A 23,292-nucleotide genomic window follows, 5' to 3' on the forward strand; every position below is an offset into this window, starting at 1 on the left:
CCTGATTTATTCCTGGTTTTTCTGGGACAATTCCATAATTTGTTCCCAGTTTATTCCTTGTGGTTTTGGGAAAATTCCCAAATTTATTCCCAGGATTTCTGGGACAATTCCCATCATTTTTTTTCCCCAGTTCATTCTGGATTTTTTGGGGACAGTTCTCAGAAATTTTTCCCAATTTATTACAGGTATTTCTGGGACAATTCCTGGGATTTTTCCCCACTTTATTCACAGGATTTTCTGGAAAAATTTCCTTTTTTTTTTGGTACAATTCCCAGCTTTTTCCCTCAGTTTATTCCCGGGATTTTTGGGACAATTCCCAGGATTTTATATCAATTTATTCCTGGTACTTCTGGGACAATTCTGAGCTTTTTTTCCCAGTTTATTCCCATTTTTCTGGGACAATTCCTGATGTTTTTTTGGGACAATTCCCGGATTTTTTTCCCCTAGTTAATTCCCATTTTTTGGGACAATTCCCAGCTTTTTTCCCAGTTTATTTCCAGTGCTTCTGACACAACCCCGGAGTTTTTTCCCAGTTTATTGCTGGCATTTCCCCAGCCTTTCCCGCCATTTTCCTGTTGTTTTCCCGCCATTTTCTCGTCATTTTCCCGCCATTTTCTCATTGTTTTCCCGCCATTTTCGTTTTTCCGCCATTTTCTCGTTGTTTTCCGCCATTTTTGTTGTTGCTTCCCTGCCATTTTCTCATTGTTTCTCGGCTGTTTTCCCACCATTTTCCTGCTGTTTTCCCGTCAATTTTCCAGTGGTTTTCCTGCCGTTTTCCATGCCTTTTCCCGCCGTTTTCCATGATTTTCCCGTGCCTCAGGCGTACTCGAGGCGGGCGGTGCCGCAGGGCTCGGGGCCCTTGGCGGGGCTGAGGCAATCGCGCAGCTCCAGCTCCATCTTCTTCGCCTTCAGCGCCGCCGAGTGCAGCTTCTCCAGGAATTCCGGCATCCCTGCAATTCCCGACGGTCCCGACCCCTTCTCCCTCTATCCCCAAGTTTTTCCCACTTTTTCCCCAATTTTTTCCCCGATTTTTCCCCAATTTTTTCCCTCAATTTTTCCTTTTCCTTCTCCATTTTTCCCATTTTTATCTCCAATTTTTATCTTTTCTGTCCCCATTTATCTATTTTATCCCATTCCCCTCAATTTTTCCTTTTTTCCTCAAATTTTCCCCCATTTTTTCCCTATTTTCCTGTATTTTTCACCCTTTTCCCCAGTGCAGCTTCTCCAGGAATTCCGGCATTCCTGCAAAATTCCCAACAGTCCCCAGTCCTTCTCCCTGTTTTCCCAACTTTTTCACATTTTTTCCCCATTTTCCCCCAATTTTTTCCCATTTTCCCAAATTTTTCCCCAATTTTCCCTTTTTTCCTCCATTTTTCTTTTATTCCCATTTTTTCCCTTACCTATTTCCCATTTTTTCCTTTTCCCCCCATTTTTCCCCACAATTTTCCCCCATTTTTTCCCCTTTCCTTCCCCCCAATCCCCCCCCGTTTTTCCCTCTCTTTATTCCCCATTTTCCCTTTCCTTTTCCCTGGGAATTTTGGGGGAATTTTGGGGAATTTTTGGGAATTCTCACCGCTGGACACCATCCAGCTGAGGCAGTAGCGAGGGAACACGGTCTGCGGGTTGTCGCTGTACGTCAGCAGGTAATCGAAGCCGTTCTGGAAAACACCAAAATTCCCCAAAATTCCCAACAATTCTCAAAATTCCCAACAATTCCCAGCAAAAATTCCCTGAAATTCCCTCAAAATTCCTCAAAAATTGCCCCAAATTCCCCCAAAATTCCTCAAAAAATTGCCCAAAATTCCCTCAAAATCCAGCAGGAAATCAAAGCCGTTCTGGAAAACACAAAAATTCCCAATTTATTACAAACAATTCCCAGAAGTTTCCTGGGATTTTTCTGTGTTTTTCCAGAATTTCCCCCAGTTTTTTCATGTAATTTCCCAAGATTTTGCTGTATTTTTCTGGAATTTTCCAGAATTTCCCAGTTTTTTTCTGTATTTCCCCCTCATTTCCCCCCATATTTCCTTGTGATTTTCCCCATATTTTTCCTGTTTTTTCCCCAATTTTCCCCAGAATTTTCTCGGGATTTTCCCAGAATTTCCCCGTATTTTCCCATATTTTGGTGCATTTTTCCCATATTTTCCTGTATTTTTCCCGGGTTTTTTCCCCAATTCTGCCCGGATTTTCCCAGATTTTCCCAAATTTCCCGGATTTCCGGGAATTCCGGGATTTCCCGGCTCTGACCTCGTCGAAGCCGCGGTGGGGGCGGATCACCAGGTGGGATTCGTAGCTGCGCACGCGGACGTGCTCCGGCTGCTCGGGGACGCCGGGGTGCTCCACGGCCCTGCCAAAATCGGCCCAAAATTATCCCAAAATTAGCCCAGAATTATCCCGGAATTTTCTGGGAATTCCAGGAGGTTTTTGGGGCCGCACCGGGAGACGAGCACCATCAGCTGTCGGTCGGGGTCGACGCTGTAGCGCCGCACGTAAACGTAATCGCGGGAGTACATCGGGTACTGCAACGGGAACGGGGGTCAGGGTCCCGACCCCATCCCTGATCCCAAACCCCATCCCAGATCCCAAACCCCAATCCCAAACCCCATCCCAGATCCCAAACCCCATCCCAGATCCCAAACCCCATCCCAGATCCCAATCCCAAACCCAATCCCTGATCCCAATCCCAAATCCAGATCCCAATCTCCCATCACAGATTCTACATCCCAGATCCCAAACCCTGATCCGATCCCCAATCCTCATCCCAATTCCAAATCCAGATCTCAATCCCTGATCCCAAACCTGATCCCAGATCCCGATCCCAGTCCCTGATCCCAAATCCCAAACCTGATCCCAGATCCCAAACCTGACGCCAAACCCCATCCCAACCCTGATCCCAGTTCCAGATCCCAGTCCCAAATCCAGATCTTGATCCCTGATCCCCCATCCCAATCCCCGATCCAAAACCCAGATGCCAATCCCCGATCCCAACATCAACCCCAAATCCAGATCGATCCCTTCGGATCCCAAATCCCCGATCCCAAATCCCAGATTTCTCACCGGGAACTGGGTGACCCAGTGGATCACCTCGGATCCGGTGGCGGGGTCGCGCTCCAGCACCTCCAACTTCAGCACCAGCGAGTCCCACTGCTTCCGGTACTCCGTGTCCAGCTGCGGGAATCGGGAAAATCCCGGAAAAATCCCAGGAAAAGCCCGGAATTCAGGGGAGAAAATCCAGCGAAAATCCCAGAATTCCCGGAAAAAATGCAGGGAAAATTCAGGAATTACGGGAAAAAGGAATTGGGACAAAAAATCCCGGAATTCCCAGAAATATCGGAGGAAAAAATCTAGGAAAAATCTGGGAATTCCAGGAAAAAGGGATCCGGGAAAAAAATACCAGAATTCCAGGAAATCATGGGAAAAACTCAGGAAAAATCCTGGAATTCCAGGGAAAAATGGGATTGGAAAAACCCCGAGATTCCAGGGAAAATCAGGATGGGAAAATCACAGAATTCCAAGAAAAACCGGATCAGGAAAACCTAAAAATTCCAAAGAAAACTGGGAATATCAGGACGGGAAAATCCCAGAATTCCAGGAAAAAAAAATTCCTTCCCCCCTCTCCCACCCCGAATCCAGAATTTCTGGGGAAAATGGGATTGGAAATTCCCAGGATGGGTTAAAAATAGGAGTTTTCCAAGTTTTTCTTGGATCCACCCGGAATTCCCAAAGATTCCCAGCCCTGGAATCAAATCCTGGCAGGAATTCTGGGAATTCCCAGGGAATTTTGCGGAATTTGGGGTAATTTTTGGGAATTCCTGGGGAATTTTCAGGGATTTTTGGGAATTTTGCTCACCTGGACGTTGAAGAATTGCCGGGGAGTGACGTCGGTGTAGGAGCCGAAAACTGCGGGAAAATCCCAAAAATCAGCAAATCCAAAAAAACCCCAAAATCCTAAAACATTCCAAAAATTTTTCCCAAAAATCCCCCAAATCAGCAAATCCTGAAAATCTCACAATCCCAAAACTCCCAGGAATTCAGAAATCTCAACAATTCAGGATTTTCAGGAATTTCAGGGACTTTGGGGAATTTGAGAATCTGGGATTTAGGATTTTGGGACTTTTGGGAATTTGGGAAATTCAGGAATTTGGGATTTTGGGAATTCGGGATTTTTGGGAATTCTGAGATTCAGGATGTTGGAATTTTGGGGATTCAGTATTTTTGGGAATTTGGGATTCGGGATTTTGATGATTTGGGATTTTGATGATTCAAGATTTTCAGGAATTTGTGATTCAGGATTTTGGGGATTCAGGATTTTTGGGATTTTGGAAATTTGGGATTTTTGGGAATTCTGGGATTCAAGATGAAGGGATTTTTGGAAATTTGGGATTCGGGATTTTGAGGATTCAGGATTTTTGGGATTTTGGGGATTTGGGATTTTGGGAATTTGGGATTTTGGGGATTTGGGATTTTTGGGAATTTGGGATTCGGGATTTTAAGGATTTGGTACTTTGGGAATTCGGGATTTTTGGGAATTTGGGATTTGGGATTTTGGGAATTCAGGATTTTTGGGAATTCCGGGATTCAGGATGTCAGGATTTTTGGGAATTGGGGATTCGGGATTTTAAGGATTTGGTACTTTGGGATTTTGGGGATTTGGGATTCGGGATTTTGGGAATTCAGGATTTGGGATTTTTGGGAATTTGGGATTCGGGATGTTGGGGATTCAGGATTTTTGGGATTTTGGGGATTTGGGAATTTGGGATTCGGGATTTTGGGAATTCAGGAATTGCGTACCCCGGTACTGGAAGAGCCCCGAGCCGGGGATGGGGCGGCGCCAGAGGCGGAACCGTTCCCGCTCCAGCAGCGGCTCCCAGCCCCGCTCCTGCTCCGGGAAATCCTCGGGATGCTCCAACTGCTGCAGCTCCTGCGCCGACCTGCGGGAATCCCGGGATTTTGTGGGACATTCCCGATTTATGGGATTGGGGTGGAAATTCCCGATTTTTAAGGGATTAGGATGGGAAATTCCACAGTTTTATTCCCGTTGTTCCTGCCGTTATTCCCGGTGTGGTTCCCATTTTTCCCGTTATTATCCCGCCGTTATTCCCACCATTACTCCCGGTATTCCCATCACTATTCCCGGTGTTATTCCCGTTTTTATCGCACCGTTATTCCCGTTATTATCCCGGTGTGATTCCCATTATTCCCGGTGTTATTCCCATTATGATCCCGGTGTTATCCCGGTGTTATTCCCGTTATGACCCCGGTGTTAACCCGGTGTTATTCCCGTTATGATCCCGGTGTTATCCCGGTGTTATTCCCGTTATGACCCCGGTGTTATTCCCGTTATGATCCCGGTGTTATTCCCGTTATGATCCCGGTGTTATCCCGCCGTTATTCCCGTTATGATCCCGGTGTTATCCCGGTGTTATTCCCGTTATGATCCCGGTGTTATCCCGCCGTTATTCCCGTTATGATCCCGGTATTATTCCCGGTGCGACCCCGCTCACCGCCTCAGCTCCTCCTCCTCGATGCGCTGCCCGTCCCACACGAACGCTCCGGCACCGAGCGCCGCCATCAGCCCCGTCCGCCCGCGGGGCCGCCCCCAGCGGCCGCCCCCGGTTCCGCCGCCCCCGGTTCCGCCGCTCCCGGTTCCTCCTCCCGCCGCCTCCCCGGTGCCGCCGCGCTGCCGGGCCCGCCGCGCCCTCCCGCAGGCGCGGCGGCGGCCGAGCAGCGCCAGCAGCAGCAGCGGCAGCGGCGCGGGCGCGGGGCAGGCCCCGGCGGAGGCCCCGGCGGAGGCCCCGGCGGAGGCCCCGCGGGCGGCGAGCGCGGCCAGCGGCCGCCACATGCCGCCCCGCCGCGCCGCGCGTCGCGCTCCTCCTACGTCACCACCAAGCGCCGCGCCGCCATTGGCCAGCGCCGCCCCGCCCCGCACGCTGATTGGCTGTGAGGGGCGAAGCCACGCCCTGCAGCGCGTGATACCGGAAAGGGTGTGAGGGCAGAGAGGGCGAAGCGTGGGCGGGGCTTGCGCGAGGCCACGCCCCCAGGGCGGTTTTTGGGGCCTGGGGGTTTTTTGGGGCGCGATTCGGGGTTTTGGGGCCTGGGGGGGCTTTGGGACACTCGGGATAACGGGGTGGCCCCGCCGGTGGCTCCGCCGGTGGCTCCGGTAGCCCCAAGTTTGGCTGCCGCGCTCCCATTGGCGCGTGATGCGGAAGTGGTTCCCAAAGGGGGCGGGGCTTGCGCGTGGCCACGCCCCCACGGGGCCATTTTGGGGCCTGGGACTTTGGGGATTTCAGGGGAATTTTGGGGGTTTTGGGAGATTTTTGGATCCAGCCCAATTTTTATGGGATCCAGGGCTGCTTTTTGGGATAAAACCCCATTTTCTTGGGATCCAGCTCCGTTTTATGGGATACAGCCCAGTTTTTTGGAATCAATCCCATTTTTTGGGACCCAGACCCATTTTTACGGGATCCACGGCTGTTTTTTTGGGATTCAGCCCCATTTTTTAGAATCAAATCCCAATTTTTGGGATCCAGCCCCGTTTTTCAGGACCCAACCCCTCCCCTCTCTCAACCCCAACCCCTGAGTTTCTCCCCACCTTTAATTCCCAAAAATCCTGCGGCCAATCCCAAATCCCAAAATTTGCTGCCCCCTCCTTCCTCCCACCCTGGGGTTTTTTGGGAATTCTCTGGAAAATCCCATTTTTCACAGATTTATTCTTTGCATATCCAGGGAGTCCCGAAGTTTTTCCCGGTGGATCCCAAATCCCGGGAATTTTCCCCGGGGCCTTTTCGGGTCCGTTTGGCTCCTCCTGAGCCTTTCCTGGGATTTGTTTTTTTCTGGGATTTTCGGGTTTTTTCCGGGATTTTTCCAGGATTTCCATCCCAGGGGAGCTCTTGCATAGCCAGGGGGGGGAAAAAATGGGAAAAAAAGGGAAAAAGAGCAGGAAAATCGGGATAAAAGCAGGAAAATCGGGATAAAACTGGGAAAATTGGGATAAAAGCATTGGGACCTCCAAGGAGCTGCGTCCCGGGGTAAAAATTCCCTAAAAATTCAGGAGATTCCCCCCAAAAAAATCCCCTCCGAGACGAAGCGTGCCAGGAATGGGAATTTTAGTGGGAATTTCAATCCTTGTGGGATTTTTTTTTTTCCTATTTTTTTTCTATTTTGGCCCCGAAAATTTCTGGGATTGGTCCTGGGGGAGGGTTGGAAAAATCAGAGTGGGGAAAAAATTGGGAATTTTGGGATGGGAGTGGAGGGATTTGCATAAAAGCTCCAGGGTTTTTCCAGCAGGGCTCATCCCAATTTCCCAGGAGGCCAAAATTCCCAAATTTTGCAGGGTGAGGGATGGGATGATCCCAAAAAAAACCCCAAAAAAATTCCCAGAGCCTGGAATAAAGTGCTGAATGTCCATGGGGGGGAAAAGGGGGAGTGGGGATGGGAATTCTCGAATTTTTAAATAAGGGGATAAATATTCCTGGGAAAAGGGGCTGGGCCGGGCAGGGGCCGGGCTGGGGACCGGGGATCCCGAAATTTGGGATCCGGTGGGAATTGGGAATTCCAAAATTCTCAGTCCAGGGGGTCCCAAAATTTTTGATCCATGGAGATCCCAAAGTTCTGGATCCATTGGAAATTCAAGATCCCAAAGTTCTCCATCCATGGGGATCCCAAAATTTGGGATCCAGTGGGAATTGGGGATCCCAAAGTTCTCAGTTCAGGGCGAATTCCAAATCCCAAAGTTCTGGATCCATTGAGAATTCAAAATCCCAAAGTTCTCATTCCATTGGGAATTGGGGATCCCAAAGTTCTCGATCCGTTGGGAATTAGGGATCCTGAAGTTCTCATTCCAGAGGATCCCAAAGTTTTTGATCCATGGGGATCCCAAAGTTCTCGATCCATTGGGAGTCCCAGATCCCAAAGTTCTCAATCCATGGGATTCCCAAAGTTCTGGATCTGCTGGGAATTGATGATCCCGAAGTTCTCAGTCCCGGGGATCCCAAAGTTCTCATTCTGTTGGGAATTCCAGATCCCAAAGTTTGCAATCCATGGGATTCCCAAAGTTCTGGATCTGTTGGGAATTGGGGATCCCAAAGTTCTGGATCCACTGGGAATTCCTGATCCCAAAGTTCCCAGTCCAGGTGGATCCCACTCTCCTCATTCCAGGGGAATCCACGGATCCCAATCTCCTCCTTCCAAGGAAAACCCACCTGGAGCAGGAGATCCCAATGGGGTTCGAACCAACCCCAGGATCGAGGCCCTGCAGGAGCTCCTGGGATCCACCAGGAGAAATCCTGTGGGAATTCTGGGATCCACCAGGAGAAATCCTGCGGGGATTCTGGGATCCACCAGGAGAAATCCTGCGGGAATTCTGGGATCCACCAGGAGAAATCCTTTCCCGGGACAACTCCCGGGATCCATCCAAACCAATCCTGCCCTGGAAGATCTCCCGGGATCTGCTCCAACGAGTCCTTCCCTGGAAGAACTTCCTGTGTCCATCCAGAGCAACCCTTGGCTGGAAGAGCTCCTGGGATCCACCTGGAGAAATCCTTCCCTGGAAGATCTCCTGGGGTCCACCTGGAGAAATCCTTTCCTGGAAGAACTTCTGGGATCCACCTGGAGAAATCCTTTCCTGGAAGAACTTCCGGGATCTGTCCAAAGCATCTTTTGTTGAAGAGTTCCTGGGACCCCCTGCAGAAATCCTGCCCTGGAGGATCTCCAGAGATCCAGCTGGACAAACCCTCTGTCGTAAGAGTTCCTGGGATCCACCTGGACAAAGCTTCTGCTGGAAGATCTCCCAACATCGTCCCGACCAACCCTGCCAGGCCACCTCCCCCACCCCCACAACGATCCGGCCGCTCTGTCCGCTCGGTCCATCGCGGTGACCGGGACCAGGTGACCGCGATCACGGTGACCGGGATCACGATGACCGGGATCAAATCACCGCGATCACGGTGACCACCATTGTTGTGGTGACCAGGATCAAGGGACCCCGATCAAGGGTGACCACGATCTCAATGACCATGATCAAAGTGACCACGATCGCGATGACTGTAGTCAAATGACCACGATCGTGATGACCACGATCTGGATGACCACAATCATGGTGTCCGGGATCAAGGTGACCACGATCCCGATGACCGTGATTGCAACGAGTCACAATCATGGTGATTGGGATCAAAGCGACCATGATCCCAACGACCACGTTGATGACCATGATCCCGATGACCGTGATCTCGGTGACCTCAATCCCAATGACCTTGATCCCGATGACCTTGATCACAATGACCACGATCATGATGACCGTGATCGTGATGACCGGGATCGAGTGACCGGGATTGAGGTGACCACAATCACAATGACCGTGATCATGACCATGATCTCGATGACCTCAATCACGATGACTGTGATCCCGATGACCTCAATCACGATGACCTTGATCCCGATGACCACAATCTCAATGACCATGATCCCGATGACCACAATCTCAATGACCGTGATCCCTATGACCTCAATCACGATGACCTCGATCCCGATGACCACAACCTCAACAACCGCGATCCCGATGACCTCAATCCCAATGACCTTCATCATGATCACCACAATCCCGATGACGATTGTGATGACCAGGATCAAGTGACCAGGACTGAGATGACCACAATCCCAATGACCTCAATCACGATGACCTTGACCCCGATGACCACAACCTCTACAACCTCAATCCTGATGACCGCAACCGCGACAACGTCGCCGGGCGCCGTCAGGGCGTGTAGGCGGGCGGCGGCTGGAACTGGTTGACCACCTCGTAGTCGGGACCGTAGGGTTCGGCCTCCTCCATCTCGGAGAGCAGCTCCAGCGCCTGCTCCTCCTCCTCGCTGGGGTAGTGCCGCAGCAGGTTGGCCGCCGTGGCCAGGATGGAGGCGCCGCCCGCGCCGGCCACCAGGTAGAAGCTGACGGCGAAGGTGACGAAGACCTGGGAGCCGTGGTACTTCTTGTGCTGCTGCTGCTGCGCCAGCAGCAGCTCCGACGCCCAGTAGCAGAAGCCGATCACCGTGGCGCACTGCAGCACTGGGGGAAATGGGGGAAATGGGTTAGATTGGGAAAAATGGGAAAAATAGGGGAAAAATGGGGAAAAATGGGGAAAAACGGGGAAAAACCATGGAAAAATGGGGAAAAAACATGGAAAAATGGGGGAAAACCATGGAAAAATGGGTTGGTTTGGGGTGGGTTTGGGGTCTGGGTTCCCCAGCAGCAGAAGCCGATCATGGAGGCGCACTGCAGGACTGGGGGAAAAATGGGAAAAAAACAGGAAAAAAATGGGTTAGATTGGGGAAAAATGGGGGGAAAAATCGCTGAGATAGGGAAAGAATCAGGCAAAATGGAAAAAATGGGAAAAATTGGTTAGATTGGGGAAAAATGGGAAAAAAAGGGAAAAATGGGTTAGATTGGAGAAAAATGGGAAAAATGGAAAAAAAAGGAAGAAAACGGGTTAGATTGGGGGAAATGGGGAAAATGGGGAAAAATGGGTTAGATTAAGATAAAATTAGATTAGGGAGAAATGGGGAAAATGGGGTAAAAATGGGAAAAAAACGGGGAAAAAAAAGGAAAAAAAGGGGATTTTTGGCTGGAATTCCACCGCTTTTTTTTTTCTAATTTTGGGGGGATTTTTAGGCTTTTTTAGGGGATTTTTGGCTGGAATTCCACTGGGTTTTTTTTTTAATTTTTGGCAGATTTTTTGGCTCAATTCCACCAATTTTTTTTTTAATTTTTGGGGGATTTGTGGGTTATTTTGGGAGGATTTGGGGTGCCCACCTGTGAGGATGTGGGCGAAGGCATAGCGCCGGGTGATTTTCAGGGCCGGGTGTTTGGGCCCGAAGACGTCGAGCAGGAACGCGCCGAGGCTGCAGACGATGCCCAGGAAGCAAAAGGCGGCGATGACGCGGAGCAGCAGCACCGTCTGCGGGTTCATGCAGAAATCTGGGGAAAAAAGGGAAAAAAATGGGAAAAAATTAGGTTTTTTAGGAAAAAAAATCTGAATTTTTAGCAAAAAAAATCGGATTTTTTCGGCAAAAAAATCCAAGTTTCCACACAAACAAATCAAATTTTTTGCCCAAAAAATGGGATTTTCCACACAGAAAAATCAGGTTTCTGCCTAAAAAAAAAATCAGGTTTTCCACCCAAAAAAAATCCCTAAAAATTAGGTTTTCTGAGCAAAAAGTCCTCCCCAAAAAACTGCTTTTTCTGCCCAAAAAATGTGGATTTTCTGCCCCAAAAATCGGATTTTTCTGCCCAAGAAATGGGATTTTCTGCCCCAAAAATCTGATTTTTCTGCCAAAAAACCAGATATTCTGGCCAAGGGACCCAACCCAGCCAGAATTCTGGGTGGAAAAGGAGAAATTTTGGGAGATTTTGAGTGGATATTTGGGGGTCAGAAGGACACAGAAGGTTCTGGAAGGGCACAGGAGGTTCCGGAAGGGTCAGAAGGGCATGGAAGGTTCTGAAAGAACACAGAAGGTTCTGGAAGGTCATGGAAGGTTCTGGAAGGCTCAGAAGGACACAGAAGGTTCTGGAAGGGTCAGAAGGACATGGAAGGTTCTGGAAGGACACTGAAGGTTCTGGAAGGTCATGGAAGGTTCTGGAAGGGTCAGAAGGACACAGAAGGTTCTGGAAGAGTCAGAAGGACATGGAAGGTTCTGGAAGGGTCAGAAGGACACAGAAGGTTCTGGAAGGGCACAGGAGGTTCTGGAAGGGTCAGAAGGACACAGAAGGTTCCGGAAGGGTCAGAAGGACATGGAAGGTTCTGGAAGGACCAGAAAGACACAGGCGGTTCTGGAAGGACATGGAAGGTCATGGAAGGTTGTGGAAGGGTCAGAAGGACATGGAAGGTTCTGGAAGGACACAGAAGGTTCTGGAAGGGTCAGAAGGACACAGAAGGTTCTAGAAGGGTCAGAAGGCCATGGAAGGTTCTGGAAGGACGCAGAAAGTTCTGGAAGGTCAGAAGGACACGGAAGGTTCTGGAAGGCTCAGAAGGACACAGAAGGTTCTGGAAGGACACGGAAGGTTCTAGAAAGGTCAGAAGGACACAGAAGGTTCCGGAAGGCCCCGGCAGCTCACCTCGCAGCAGCTCGGGCTGCACGAAGCCCAGCACGTCGGCCACGCCCAGCTCCTGGCGGGCGCAGGTGCCGCCGTGGATGCGCAGCCAGGCGGGCTCGGCCAGCGCGGTGCAGAGCGCGGTGACGGCCAGAGCGCCCGGCAGCGCCGAGGCCAGGCTGCGCTCCGGCTGCTTGGGCAGCGCCGCCGCGCCGCGCCGCCGCCGCGCGCCCGCCGCGCCCACCGCCGCCGCCCCCGGGTACATGGCGGCGTGCCGGGGGGGGGAACGGGAACGGGACTGGGAACGGCACCGGGGACGGGACCGGGAACGGGAGTGGGACCGGGAACGGGACTGGGAACGGGACTGGGAGTGGCACCGGGGTTACAGACACCAGGTCTGGGTCACCAGGACTGGAACCGGGAGTGGCACCAGGAACAGGGTTATGGACACCGGGTCTGGGTCACCGGCACCAGGACTGAGAGTGGCACCGGCACTAGGAGCGGGGTTATGGACACCGGGTCTGGGTCACCAGGACTGGAACTGGGACTGAAACCAGCACCAGAAGCGGGACCGGGGGCAGGAGCGGAACCAGGAGTGGAACCAGGGTTATGGACACTGGGTCCGGGTCACCGGGAGCAGAACCAGCACCGGGAGTGGGACCGGCACCAGGAGCGGGATTACGGACGCTGGCTCTGGATCACCGGCACCGGGAATGGAACTCAGAGTGGAACTGGGATCGGCACCAGGACCGGGACTGGCACCGGGAACGGCACCGGGGTTATGGATACTGGCTCTGGGTCACCGGCACCGGGGTTACAGACACCGGCCCCGGGTCACCAGGACCACCCCTGGGTTACCGGGACCGGTTCCGGCTCACTAGCACCTGCTCTGGGCCCCCCAACTCCCGTCCCGGGATAGCCGGTACCGGTTCCGGGCCCCCCAACACCCGCCCCGGGATAGCCGGTACCGGTTCCGGGCCCCCCGACACCCCCTGGGGATAACCGGTCCCGGCTCTGAGATCACGGTACCGGCTCTGGGACCCCCGACACCCGCCCGGCTTCACTGGCAGCAGCTCCCGATCCCGGCCCCGGTGTCCCGACACCGATCCCGGCCCCGGTGTCCCGACACCGATCCCGGCCCCGGTGTCCCGACACCGATCCCGGCCCCGGTGTCCCGACACCGATCCCGGCCCCGGCGTCCCGACACCGATCCCGCTCGCTCCGAACGCGCTGATCCCGGCCCGGACGCCGCGACAGCGGCCCCGGTGCCGGTGCCGATCCCGGGTCAGCCGGTGCCGGTCCTGGTTCCGGTGCCGGTTCCGATCCCGACCCCGCCGGGCCCCGGTGGCGGCTCTGGGCCCTCCTGCCGGCCCCGCCCGGCCGCGCTTCCGCTTCCGCGTCTGCTCCGCTTCCGGTTCCGCTCCGCTGTCGGTTCCGGTTCCGGTGCTGTTCCCGGTTCCGGTGCCGCCGCCGCCATGCCCGAGGCGCTGTCGCTGCTGTGCCGCATCTCGGCGCACCCCGAGTCCCGCTGCTGGGCCCTGGCCTGGAGCCCCAGCGGGGCCCTGCTGGCGTCCTGCGGCGGGGACCGGACCGTGCGGGTGTGGGGACGGGAGGGTGAGCGGGGAACGGGAACGGGACCGGGAATGGGAATGGGAACGGGAATGGGAACGGGAATGGGACCGGACCGTGCGGGTGTGGGGACGGGAGGGTGAGCGGGGAACGGGAACGGGAACGGGAACGGGAATGGGAACGGGAATGGGACCGGACCGTGCGGGTGTGGGGACGGGAGGGTGAGCGGGGAACGGGAACGGGAATGGGAACGGGAACAGGGAATGGGAACGGGAACCGGGAATGGGAATGGGAACGGGAATGGGACCGGGAATGGGAACAGGGAATGGGAACGGGAATGGGACCGGACCGTGCGCGTCTGGGGACGGGAGGGTGAGCGGGGAACGGGGATGGGGAACGGGAATGGGAACCGGGACTGGGAATGGGAACAGGAACCGGGGATGGGAACAGGGAATGGGAACTGGGAATGGGAACGGGAATCAGGACCGGGAATGGCACCGTGAGGGTGAGCGGGAACGGGAACGGGTGTGGGGAAACCGGGACCACGCGAGGGGACCGGGCTGGACACGGGGACAGCCTTGTCCCCACTGTGTCCCCTCAGTGTCCCCAGTGTCCCCTCTGTCCCCTCTGTGCCAGGCTCGGGCTGGGCGTGCCGGGCGGTGCTGGCGGACGGGCACCAGCGCACGGTGCGCAGGGTGGCATGGTCGCCCTGCGGGCACTTCCTGGCCTCGGCCAGCTTCGATGGCACCACCTGCGTCTGGCGGCGGCACGAGCACGGCTTCGAGGTGCCGCTGTCACCTGGGTCACCTCAGTGTCACCTGTGTCACCTGTGTCACCCCTGTGTCACCTCAGTTCACCTGTGTCACCCCCGTGTCACCTCTGTCACCCACGTCACCCCTACAGTGTCACCTGTGTCACCCCTGTGTCACCTGTGTCATCCCTACAGTGTCACCTGTGTCACCTCAGTGTCACCTGTGTCACCTGTGTCACCCCTACAGTGTCACCTGTGTCACCCCGTGTCACCTGTGTGTTACCTCTGTGATCTGTGTCACCTCCATGTCACCTGTGTCACCCCTGTGTCACCCACGTCACCCCTACAGTCACCTGTGTCACCCCCATGTTACCCCTACAGTGTCACCTCAGTGTCACCTGTGTCACCCCTACAGTGTCACCTGTGTGCTCCCCCAGACCCCCCAAATCCTTCCCCAGCCCCCCAAACCCCCCCAGTTTCCCCAAAATCCCCTCCAGACCCCCCCAATTTATTCCAGACCCCCAAAATCCGCCCCAAACCCTTTCCCACCCCCTCAGACCCCCCAAATCCCCCCCAAATCCCCCCCAAACCCCCCGTGCCCCCCGTGCCCCCCGTGCCCCCGTGCCAGCGCTGTCCCTGTCCCCACAGGTGGTGGCCTCGCTGGAGGGACACGAGAACGAGGTGAAGTCGGTGGCCTGGGCACCCTCGGGGGCACTGCTGGCCACCTGCAGCCGCGACAAGAGCGTCTGGGTCTGGGAGGGTGAGTGACCGCTGGCCACAGTGACCAGAGTGACCAATGACCAGAGTGACCACTGACCTCAGTGACCAGAGTGACCACTGACCAGTGACCGCTGACCACAGTGACCAGAGTGACCACAGTGACCACTGACTACACTGACCACAGTGACCAGAGTGACCGCTGACCAGAGTGACCACTGACCAGTGACCACACTGACCAGAGTGACCACTGACCAGAGGGACCACACTGACCAGAGTGACCACACTGACCACACTGACCGCTGACCAGAGTGACCACTGACCAGAGTGACCACTGACCAGTGACCACTGACCAGAGTGACCACTGACCAGTGACCACACTGACCAGAGTGACCAGAGTGACCACTGACCAGAGAGACCACACTGACCAGAGTGACTGCTGACCACACTGACCACAGTGACCACACTGACCAGAGTGACCACTGACCAGAGTGACCACAGTGACCAGAGTGACCGCTGACCACACTGACCGCTGACCAGAGTGACCACACTGACCGCTGACCAGAGTGACCAGAGTGACCGCTGACCACTGACCACGCTAACCACACTGACCCCACACTGACACGACCACTGACCACACTGACCCCACACTGACACTGACCGCTGACCACACTGACCACACTGACCACACTGACCATACTGACCACACTGCCCACACTGCCCACACTGACCACTGCCCGCTCTCCCCGCAGTGGACGAGGAGGAGCAGGAGTTCGAGTGTGTCAGCGTGCTCAGCGCCCACAGCCAGGATGTCAAACACGTGGTGTGGCACCCCAGCCAGGAGGTGGGGACATGGGGGGACATGGGGACACATCTGGGGACACCCGGGGGGACATGGGGACACACCTGGGGACACCTGGGGGGACATGGGGACACACCTGGGGACACCTGGGACACCTGGGGGGACATGGGGGGACATGGGGACACACCTGGGGACACACCTGGGACACCTGGGGGGACATGGGGACACACCTGGGACACCTGGGGGTCATGGGGACACACCTGGGACACCTGGGGGGACATGGGGACACACCTGGGGACACCTGGGACACCTGGGGGGACATGGGGACACATCTGGGGACACCTGGGGGGACATGGGGACACACCTGAGGACACTTGGGGGGACATGGGGACACACCTGGAAGGGCCCTGGGACACCCCAAACTCCCACAGGAACCCCCCAGAGATGCCCAAACCCTGCCAGGGTCCCATTCCTGTCCCCAGTGTCCCCAATCCCCCCAGTGTCCCAGTGATGTCCCCAATGTCCCCAATCCCCCCAGTGTCCCATTGCTGTCCCCAGTGTCCCCAATCCCCCAGTGTCCCAGTGATGTCCCCAATGTCCCCAACGTGTCCCCAGCTGCTGGCCAGCGCCAGCTACGATGACACGGTGCGGCTGTACCGCGAGGACGAGGACGACTGGGTGTGCTGTGCCACCCTGGAGGGACACACGTCCACCGTGTGGGCAGTGGCCTGGGAGCGCTCCGGCCAGCGCCTGGTGTCCTGCAGCGATGACCGCACCCTGCGCGTGTGGCAGCGCGCCCAGGGACACGGTGAGGGACACGGTAGGGGACACGGGGACATGGGGACATTGGGGACACGGTGAGGGACACGGGGACATTGGGGACATTGGGGACACGGTGAGGGACACGGGGACATTGGGGACATTGGGGACATGGGGACATTGGGGACACTGGGGACACTGGGGACATTGGGGACGTTGGGGATATGGAGACATTGGGGACATGGGGGATATGGGGACATTGGGGACGTTGGGGATATGGAGACATTGGGGACATGGGGGATATGGGGACATTGGGGACATGGGGACGTTGGGGACATTGGGGACGCTGGGGACACTGGGGACGTTGGGGATATGGGGACATTGGGGACATTGGGAACATGGGGACACTGGGGACATTGGGGACATTGGGGACACTGGGGACATGGGGACATGGGGACATTGGGGGACATGGGGGACACTGGGGACATGGGGACATTGGGGACATTGGGGACATTGGGGGGACATTGGGGACATGGGGACGTTGGGGACACTGGGGACATGGGGACATTGGGGACATTGGGGACACTGGGGACAGGGACTCATGTCCTGCAGCAATGACCGCACCCTGTGCATGTGGCAGCGTGCCGGGGGACATTGGGGACACGGGGGGACATTGGGGACAGGGACTCGTGTCCTGCAGTGACACCCGCACCCTGTGGGGGTGGACACCCCATTGTCCCCAGTGATGTCCCCAGTGATGTCCCCAATGTCCCCAGGCTCGGAGCACAGCTGGCAGTGTGTCTGCACCCTGTCCGGGTACCACGGGCGCAGCATCTACGACGTGGCCTGGTGAGCACCGGGGACATCTGGGGACACTGGGGACATCATGGGGTATGAGGGCATTGGAGACACTTCCCTGGGGACACCGGGGACCCCTCCCTGGGGCCCTGTCCCCTTGTGGCACCCCTGTGGCCCTCCAGATGGTGGCCCCTCCAAGGGCTTTGTCCCCTCCCTTGTGCCCCACAGGTGCCACCTGCCCCTTTCCCTCCCTGTGACCACCCAGGTGCCCCCTGTCCCCTGTCCGTGCTCCCCCAGGTGCCACCTGTCACCTCTCTGACCCCGCCCAGGTGCCACCTGTCCCCTCCGTACCCCAAGTGCCACCCGTCCTGTCCCCGCAGGTGCCACCTGACGGGCGCGGTGGCCACGGCGTGCGGTGACGACGCGGTGCGGGTGTTCGAGGAGGTGGCCCCGGCGTCCCCGGGGTCGCCGGTGACCTTCTGCCTGGCGGCGCAGGTGCCGCGGGCGCACGCCCAGGACGCCAACGGCGTGGCCTGGCACCCGCGGGAGCCGGGGCTGCTGGCGTCCTGCGGCGATGACGGCACCGTCGCCTTCTGGCGCTACCAGCGCCCCGACGGCCTCTGAGGGACACCACGGGGACCTCCTGAACCTCCTGTGGGCTCCAGGATCGCCCAATGTTCTCCAGAACCTCCTGTGGCCTTCAGGAACCTCCTGTGAACTCCAGAATCACTCAGTGTTCTCCAGAACCTGCCATGGCCTCCAGGATCTCCTGAACCTCCTGTAGCCTCCAGAACCTCCCCAGGATCTCCTGAACTTCCTGTGGTCTTCAGGAACCTCCTGTGGGCTCCAGGATCGCCCAATGTTCTCCAGAACCTCCTGTGGCCTTCAGGAACCTCCTGTGGGCTCCAGGATCGCCCAGTGTTCTCCAGAACCTCCCCATGGCCTCCAGGATCTCCTGAACCTCCTGTGGCCTCCAGAACCTCCCCAGGATCTCCTGAACTTCCTGTGGCCTTCAGGAACCTCCTGTGGGCTCCAGAATCACTCAATGTTCTCCAGAACCTCCCCATGGCCTCCAGGACCTCCTGAACCTCCTGTGGCCTCCAGGATCACTCAATGTTCTCCAGAACCTCCCCATCGCCTTCAGGAACCTCCTGTGGACTCCAGAACTTCCCCATGGCCTCCAGGACCTCCAGAACCTCCCCAGGTCCTCCAGGAACCTCCTGTGGGCTCCAGAATCACTCAAAGCTCTCCAGAACCTCTCCATAGCCTCCAGGAACCTCCTTCTCGTGAAGCTTCCTGTGGCCTCTAGGAGCTCCAGGAACCTCCCATGGCCTCCAGAACCTCCTGTGGCCTCCAGGATTCCCCAACGTTCTCCAGAACCTCCCCACAACCTCCAGAAACTTTCCAATTTCTCCAGAGCCATCCCAAGTTCTCCAGAACCTCCCCGTGTTCTCCGGAACGTTCCCGCGCCCGGGGTCCGTTCCCGGTGGGGTTTGTGGGGTCGGGATCACCGGGGTGGGGCCGGGTTTGGGGTCCCACAGCCAATAAACACCGGGATCCCACAGGAGCCCTGAATTTGGGATCCAGTGGAATTTGGGATTTTGGGATCCTGAAGTTTGGGCTCCAGGAGTTCGGGATCTGGGAATTTGGGATTGGGGGATTTGGGATCCCAAGAATTTTGGGTTTCAGGAATTTGGAATCCAGCACCGAGGCCAAGTCACATCCCGAAGTTTATTCCATCCTAAAAAAAAACTGTACAAAACATCCAAACCCTAAAATCCAATGGGAGCAGGATCTGGGGGATTTTTTCGGATTTTGTAGGATTTTATGGAATTCTAATGGGATCCTAAGGGATTTTTATGGGCTCTTCTGGTATTTTACAGTATTCGGGTGGCATATTTTGGGATTCTGAAGGGGTTTTACTGGGAATCTGTGGGATTTTGGGGTTTTCTCTGGAATATTTTGGGATTCTGTGGGATTTGGTGGGTTTTTACTGGGATTTTTGGGTTTCCCTGGGATATTTGGAATTCCAAGGGCCAGTTTCAGGTTTCCCTGGAATATTTGGAATTCCGAGGGCCAGTTTCAGGTTTCCCTGGGATTTCTGGAATTCCGAGGGCCAGTTTTGGGTTTCCCTGGGATTTCTGGAATTCCGAGGGCCAGTTTCAGGTTTCCCTGGAACATTTGGAATTCCGAGGGCCAGTTTCAGGTTTCCCTGGGATTTCTGGAATTCCAAGGGCCAGTTTTGGGTTTCCCTGGGATATTTGGAATTCCAAGGGCCAGTTTGGGGTTTCCCTGGGATATTTGGGATTCCGAGGGCCAGTTTGGGGTTTCCCTGGGACCTGGGCTCAGTCGGAGTCGGAGTCGCTCTCGGCCTCCTTGACGTCCACGCTGAACTTGTACTCCTGGTCGCAGCCCATGTAGGCGTCGCTCATGAAGAACAGCGTGTAGTGCTGCGCGCCCGCCGCCGGCGCCACGAAATCCAGCTTCACCTGGGGACAGGGACAGGCCACGGTCACACGGGGTCACACGGGGTCACACGGGGTCACCTGGCATCACTCCGGTGTCATCTGAGGTCACCCAGCACATGGCACCTCAGTGTCACCCAATGGCACCCGGTGTGACCCAGCCCAGCTTCACCTGGGCACAGGACACCGGCACGGTCACCCAGGGTCACCCAGCCCACCTTCACCTGGGCATGGGGACACCTGAGGTCACCCAGTGTCACATGGGGTCACTCCGGTGTCATCTGAGGTCACCCAGCCCATGGCACCTCAGTGTCACCCAATGGCACCCACTGTGACCCAGCCCAGCTTCACCCAGGGTCACTCTGGTGTCACCCAGCCCGTGGCACCTCGGTGTCACACAGTGCCACCCCCACTTCATGTCAGCAGCTGTGTCACCCGTCCCATGTCACCCCCCAGGGTCCCCAGAGTGTCACCAAATGTCACCCCAGTGCCACCCCAGTGCCACCCCCGTTGTCCCCCGGTGTCACCTTGGCCTTCTGCTGCAGCGTCAGGCGTTTGATGGAGATGAGGCTGTTGGACTTGGAGTCCCCGATCACCACCCACCAGCCTTCCTCGCGTTTCTGTGGGGACATTGGGGACATCAGGGACACTGCCACCTCGGTGCCACCCCATCACCACCCACCTCATGGTGACATCATTGGGGACATCAAGGACACGGGGGACAGGGGATGGATGGGATTGCGGTACCTGTGGGAACAGAGGGGCGATGACCGGCCCGGTGACCTCCTCCTCACGCTCCAGCTGCACCAGCACCACCACGGGGCCACCGCTGGGGACGGGGACGGGGTCAGCAACCCCAAATCCCATCCCAAACCCCAAATCCCATCCCAAACCACAAACCCCATCCCAAATCTCGCCCTGATCCCATCCCAAACCCCAAACCCCATCCTGATCCCAAACCCTGTCCTGATCCCATCCCAGCACCACCACGGGGCCACCGCTGGGGACAGGGACGGGGTCAGCAACCCCAAACCACAAACCCCAAACCCCATCCCAAACCTTGTCCTGATCCCATCCCAAACCCCAAACCCCATCCTGATCCCAAACCCTGTCCTGATCCCATCCCAGCACCATCACGGGGCCACCACTGGGGGACAGGAATGGGATCCTGACCCTGATCCCGATCCCATCCAATGATCCCAATGACACCGATGACTCTGGTCTCACCTGGTGTTGCTGTCCCTGTCCCCCACCCTGTAGGACATCTCCATGTTGGGGCACCAGTTGCAGAACCATCTCCATGATCCCAACGACCCCAGTCCTACCCCAGTGACCCCAATCCCAACCCCGATGACCCCAGTGACCCCAGTGACCCCAGCTCACCTGCGGATGTTGTCCCTGTCCCCCACCTCGTAGGACAGCTCGATGTTGGGGTAGCGGTTGCAGAAGCGCGCCACGTCGGCGATCTGCGCCTCGGGCAGCTGCAGCAGCGCCGTGCGCTCCTCGTCCTCCATCTCCATGATGTCGAACACGCTCTCCACGCCCTGCAATTGCCCCACGATGTCCCCTGGGTGTCCCCAGGGTGTCCCCAGGGTGTCCCCAAAGTCCCCAGGATGCCCCTGAAGTGTCCTGTGGGTCCCAAGGTGTCCCTAAAGTGTCTCAAGAGTCCCAGGGTGCCCCCAAGGTGTCCCCTTGGTGTTCCCAGGATGTCCCCAAGGAGTCTCCAAGGTGTCCCTCAAGTGTCCCATGGGTCCCAAAATGTCCCCAACATGTCCCAAAGATGTCCCCAAAGTGTCCCATAGGTCCCAAGGTGTCCCCTTGGTGCCTCCAAGATGTCCCCAGGGAGTCCCCTGCGTGTCCCCAAGGTCCCCAAGGTGTTCCCAAAGTGTCTCCAAATTCCCGAAAGTACCGCGAAGTGTCCCCAAGATGTCCCCAAGGTCCCCAAGGTGTTCCCAAAGTGTCCCCAAGATGTCCCCAAGGTGTCCCCAGGCCGCACCTTGTCGGCGCAGCGTTTGATGTGCTCTGAGGTGAAGTGGGGCAGCTGCTTCAGGTACGAGTCCTTGGACCACATGGCCTGAGTGACCATCTGGGCCAGCTCCATGGCGGCCAGCGCCGGGCTCAGCCACCCGTTGCTGGACAGCACGTCCACGCAGGCCTGGATCAGCCGGATGGCCTGGAGACACGGACGTGATGGTCAGTGACATGGACATTGGTGGTCAGCAGTGGTCAGGGATGGTCAGGGATGGTCAGGGATGGTCAGTGACACGGACATGGTGGTCAGCAGTGGTCAGGGATGGTCAGCAGTGGTCAGGGATGGTCAGTGGTGGTCAGGGATGGTCAGTGACATGGACACGGTGGTCAGCAGTGGTCAGGGATGGTCAGTGGTGGTTAGGGATGGTCAGGGATGGTCAGTGGTGGTCAGGAATGCTCAGGGATGGTCAGTGGTGGTCAGGGATGGTCAGGAATGGTCAGGGATGGTCAGGAATGGTCAGGGATGGTCAGTGACACGGACACGGTGGTCAGCAGTGGTCAGGGATGGTCAGTGGTGGTCAGGGATGGTCAGTGGTGGTCAGGAATGGTCAGTGATGGTCAGTGGTTGTCAGGGATGGTCAGTGGTGGTCAGTGACAAGGACAGGGACATGGACACAGCCATGTTGCTGGACAGCACGTCCACGCAGGCGTGGATCAGCCGGATGGCCTGGACACACGGACACGGCGGTCAGTGAGGGTCAGCGGTGGTCAGTGGTGGTCAGGGATGGTCAGTGACAGCCAGGGATGGGGACCTCGCAGGATGGACCCAGGCTGGAGCAGTTTCTGCAGAACTGACCCCATGGAACGGTGACCACATGGGGCAATGCCAGGAGAACTGACCCAGGGGCTGGAATTCCGGCAGAACTGCCCCCAGGGGATGGAGCCAGGTGGGGGTTGTGGGGTCGGGGTCCCACCTTGCTGAGGATCTCCTCGGTGTCCGACTGCAGCTCCGCGCTCAGCTGCATCCGGGACAGGTGGGCCTGGAGCAGCAGGTTGGTCTTGACGTGGGGGTCATTGAATTTGGGGTTGGTCAGTTTGTGGGGCACCTTCTGGGACAGCTGCAGTGGAGGAGAAACCCTTTAGGGCCCAAACCCCACGGCGGAGCTCGACCCCAAAAATGGCTTTGGGGGGCGGAGCCGGGAGAGAGGTTTGGGATTGTGGAATCGCGGGGTTGGGGCTGTTAGTGCTCATCCCATCACATCCCAATCCTGATCCCACAGATCCCATTCCATCATTGCCATGGATCCCATCCTCATCCCACCCCATCCCAGTCCCAATCCTACTGATCCCATTCCATCATTCATATTGATCCCATCGCATCA

The 23,292-nt window shown here is 56.3% G+C and overlaps 4 protein-coding genes across 6 annotated transcripts in view; 1 reads left to right on the forward strand and 3 right to left on the reverse strand.

The window, feature by feature from the left end:
* Positions 1–206: 206 nt before the first annotated feature.
* On the reverse strand, positions 207–5,870 carry STARD7 (StAR related lipid transfer domain containing 7). Of its 2 annotated transcripts, none has more exons than XM_030289885.4 (8): positions 5,502–5,870; positions 4,789–4,928; positions 3,848–3,897; positions 3,055–3,165; positions 2,434–2,516; positions 2,245–2,344; positions 1,574–1,658; positions 207–950 (listed from the first exon to the last, which is right to left on the reverse strand). In XM_030289885.4, exons 1-8 carry the CDS (start codon positions 5,837–5,839, stop codon positions 817–819), a joined length of 1,041 nt encoding a protein of 346 aa, XP_030145745.4. In that variant the 5' UTR covers positions 5,840–5,870; the 3' UTR covers positions 207–816. The 2 variants fall into 2 exon arrangements, with proteins under 2 accessions (XP_030145745.4, XP_072773896.1); XM_072917795.1 differs by having other exon boundaries at positions 927–1,242.
* An 817-nt stretch (positions 5,871–6,687) lies between these two features.
* Positions 6,688–12,496, reverse strand: TMEM127 (transmembrane protein 127). The gene is made up of 3 exons (XM_030289906.4): positions 12,103–12,496; positions 10,801–10,965; positions 6,688–10,056 (listed from the first exon to the last, which is right to left on the reverse strand). The coding sequence occupies exons 1-3, from the start codon at positions 12,341–12,343 to the stop codon at positions 9,749–9,751; spliced, it is 714 nt and encodes a 237-aa protein (XP_030145766.3). The 5' UTR covers positions 12,344–12,496; the 3' UTR covers positions 6,688–9,748.
* A 931-nt stretch (positions 12,497–13,427) lies between these two features.
* Positions 13,428–19,041, forward strand: CIAO1 (cytosolic iron-sulfur assembly component 1). 2 transcript variants are annotated; one of them, XM_072917796.1, is made up of 7 exons: positions 13,428–13,692; positions 14,284–14,432; positions 15,047–15,158; positions 15,868–15,959; positions 16,533–16,737; positions 17,453–17,525; positions 17,855–19,041. In XM_072917796.1, exons 1-7 carry the CDS (start codon positions 13,554–13,556, stop codon positions 18,096–18,098), a joined length of 1,014 nt encoding a protein of 337 aa, XP_072773897.1. In that variant the 5' UTR covers positions 13,428–13,553; the 3' UTR covers positions 18,099–19,041. The 2 variants fall into 2 exon arrangements, with proteins under 2 accessions (XP_072773897.1, XP_041576451.1); XM_041720517.2 differs by having other exon boundaries at positions 16,533–16,725.
* A 145-nt stretch (positions 19,042–19,186) lies between these two features.
* Positions 19,187–23,292, reverse strand: part of SNRNP200 (small nuclear ribonucleoprotein U5 subunit 200) — a 29,665-nt gene continuing 25,559 nt past the window's right edge. Inside the window, exons 40-45 of the mRNA XM_041720512.2 lie at positions 22,885–23,028; positions 21,936–22,112; positions 21,323–21,483; positions 20,687–20,768; positions 20,467–20,559; positions 19,187–19,963 (exon numbers count right to left, since the gene is read on the reverse strand). Of these exons, the coding sequence (XP_041576446.1) occupies positions 19,820–19,963; positions 20,467–20,559; positions 20,687–20,768; positions 21,323–21,483; positions 21,936–22,112; positions 22,885–23,028 (801 nt within the window). The 3' untranslated portion in view covers positions 19,187–19,819. The remainder of the gene's footprint in view (positions 19,964–20,466; positions 20,560–20,686; positions 20,769–21,322; positions 21,484–21,935; positions 22,113–22,884; positions 23,029–23,292) is intronic.

Source organism: Taeniopygia guttata, chromosome 22 (genome assembly GCF_048771995.1).
Source record: "Taeniopygia guttata chromosome 22, bTaeGut7.mat, whole genome shotgun sequence".
In the NCBI taxonomy this organism is placed as follows: domain Eukaryota; kingdom Metazoa; phylum Chordata; class Aves; order Passeriformes; family Estrildidae; genus Taeniopygia; species Taeniopygia guttata.

Excerpts from the sequence above, each read along its gene's own strand:
- STARD7 (XM_030289885.4), bottom strand. The coding sequence starts at position 5,839 with ATGTGGCGGCCGCTGGCCGCGCTCGCCGCCCGCGGGGCCTCCGCCGGG. Across the intron at positions 2,517-3,054 it reads ACTGGGTCACCCAGTTCCCG|TACCCGATGTACTCCCGCGA; the intron begins GTGAGAAATCTG and ends TTCCCGTTGCAG. Across the intron at positions 1,659-2,244 it reads CCCACCGCGGCTTCGACGAG|AACGGCTTCGATTACCTGCT; the intron begins GTCAGAGCCGGG and ends GGTGTTTTCCAG.
- TMEM127 (XM_030289906.4), bottom strand. The coding sequence starts at position 12,343 with ATGTACCCGGGGGCGGCGGCGGTGGGCGCGGCGGGCGCGCGGCGGCGG. Across the intron at positions 10,966-12,102 it reads GCAGCCCGAGCTGCTGCGAG|ATTTCTGCATGAACCCGCAG; the intron begins GTGAGCTGCCGG and ends TTTTTTCCCCAG. Across the intron at positions 10,057-10,800 it reads CTTCGCCCACATCCTCACAG|TGCTGCAGTGCGCCACGGTG; the intron begins GTGGGCACCCCA and ends CATTTCCCCCAG.
- CIAO1 (XM_072917796.1), top strand. The coding sequence starts at position 13,554 with ATGCCCGAGGCGCTGTCGCTGCTGTGCCGCATCTCGGCGCACCCCGAG. Across the intron at positions 15,960-16,532 it reads TGTGGCACCCCAGCCAGGAG|CTGCTGGCCAGCGCCAGCTA; the intron begins GTGGGGACATGG and ends ACGTGTCCCCAG. Across the intron at positions 17,526-17,854 it reads AGCATCTACGACGTGGCCTG|GTGCCACCTGACGGGCGCGG; the intron begins GTGAGCACCGGG and ends CTGTCCCCGCAG.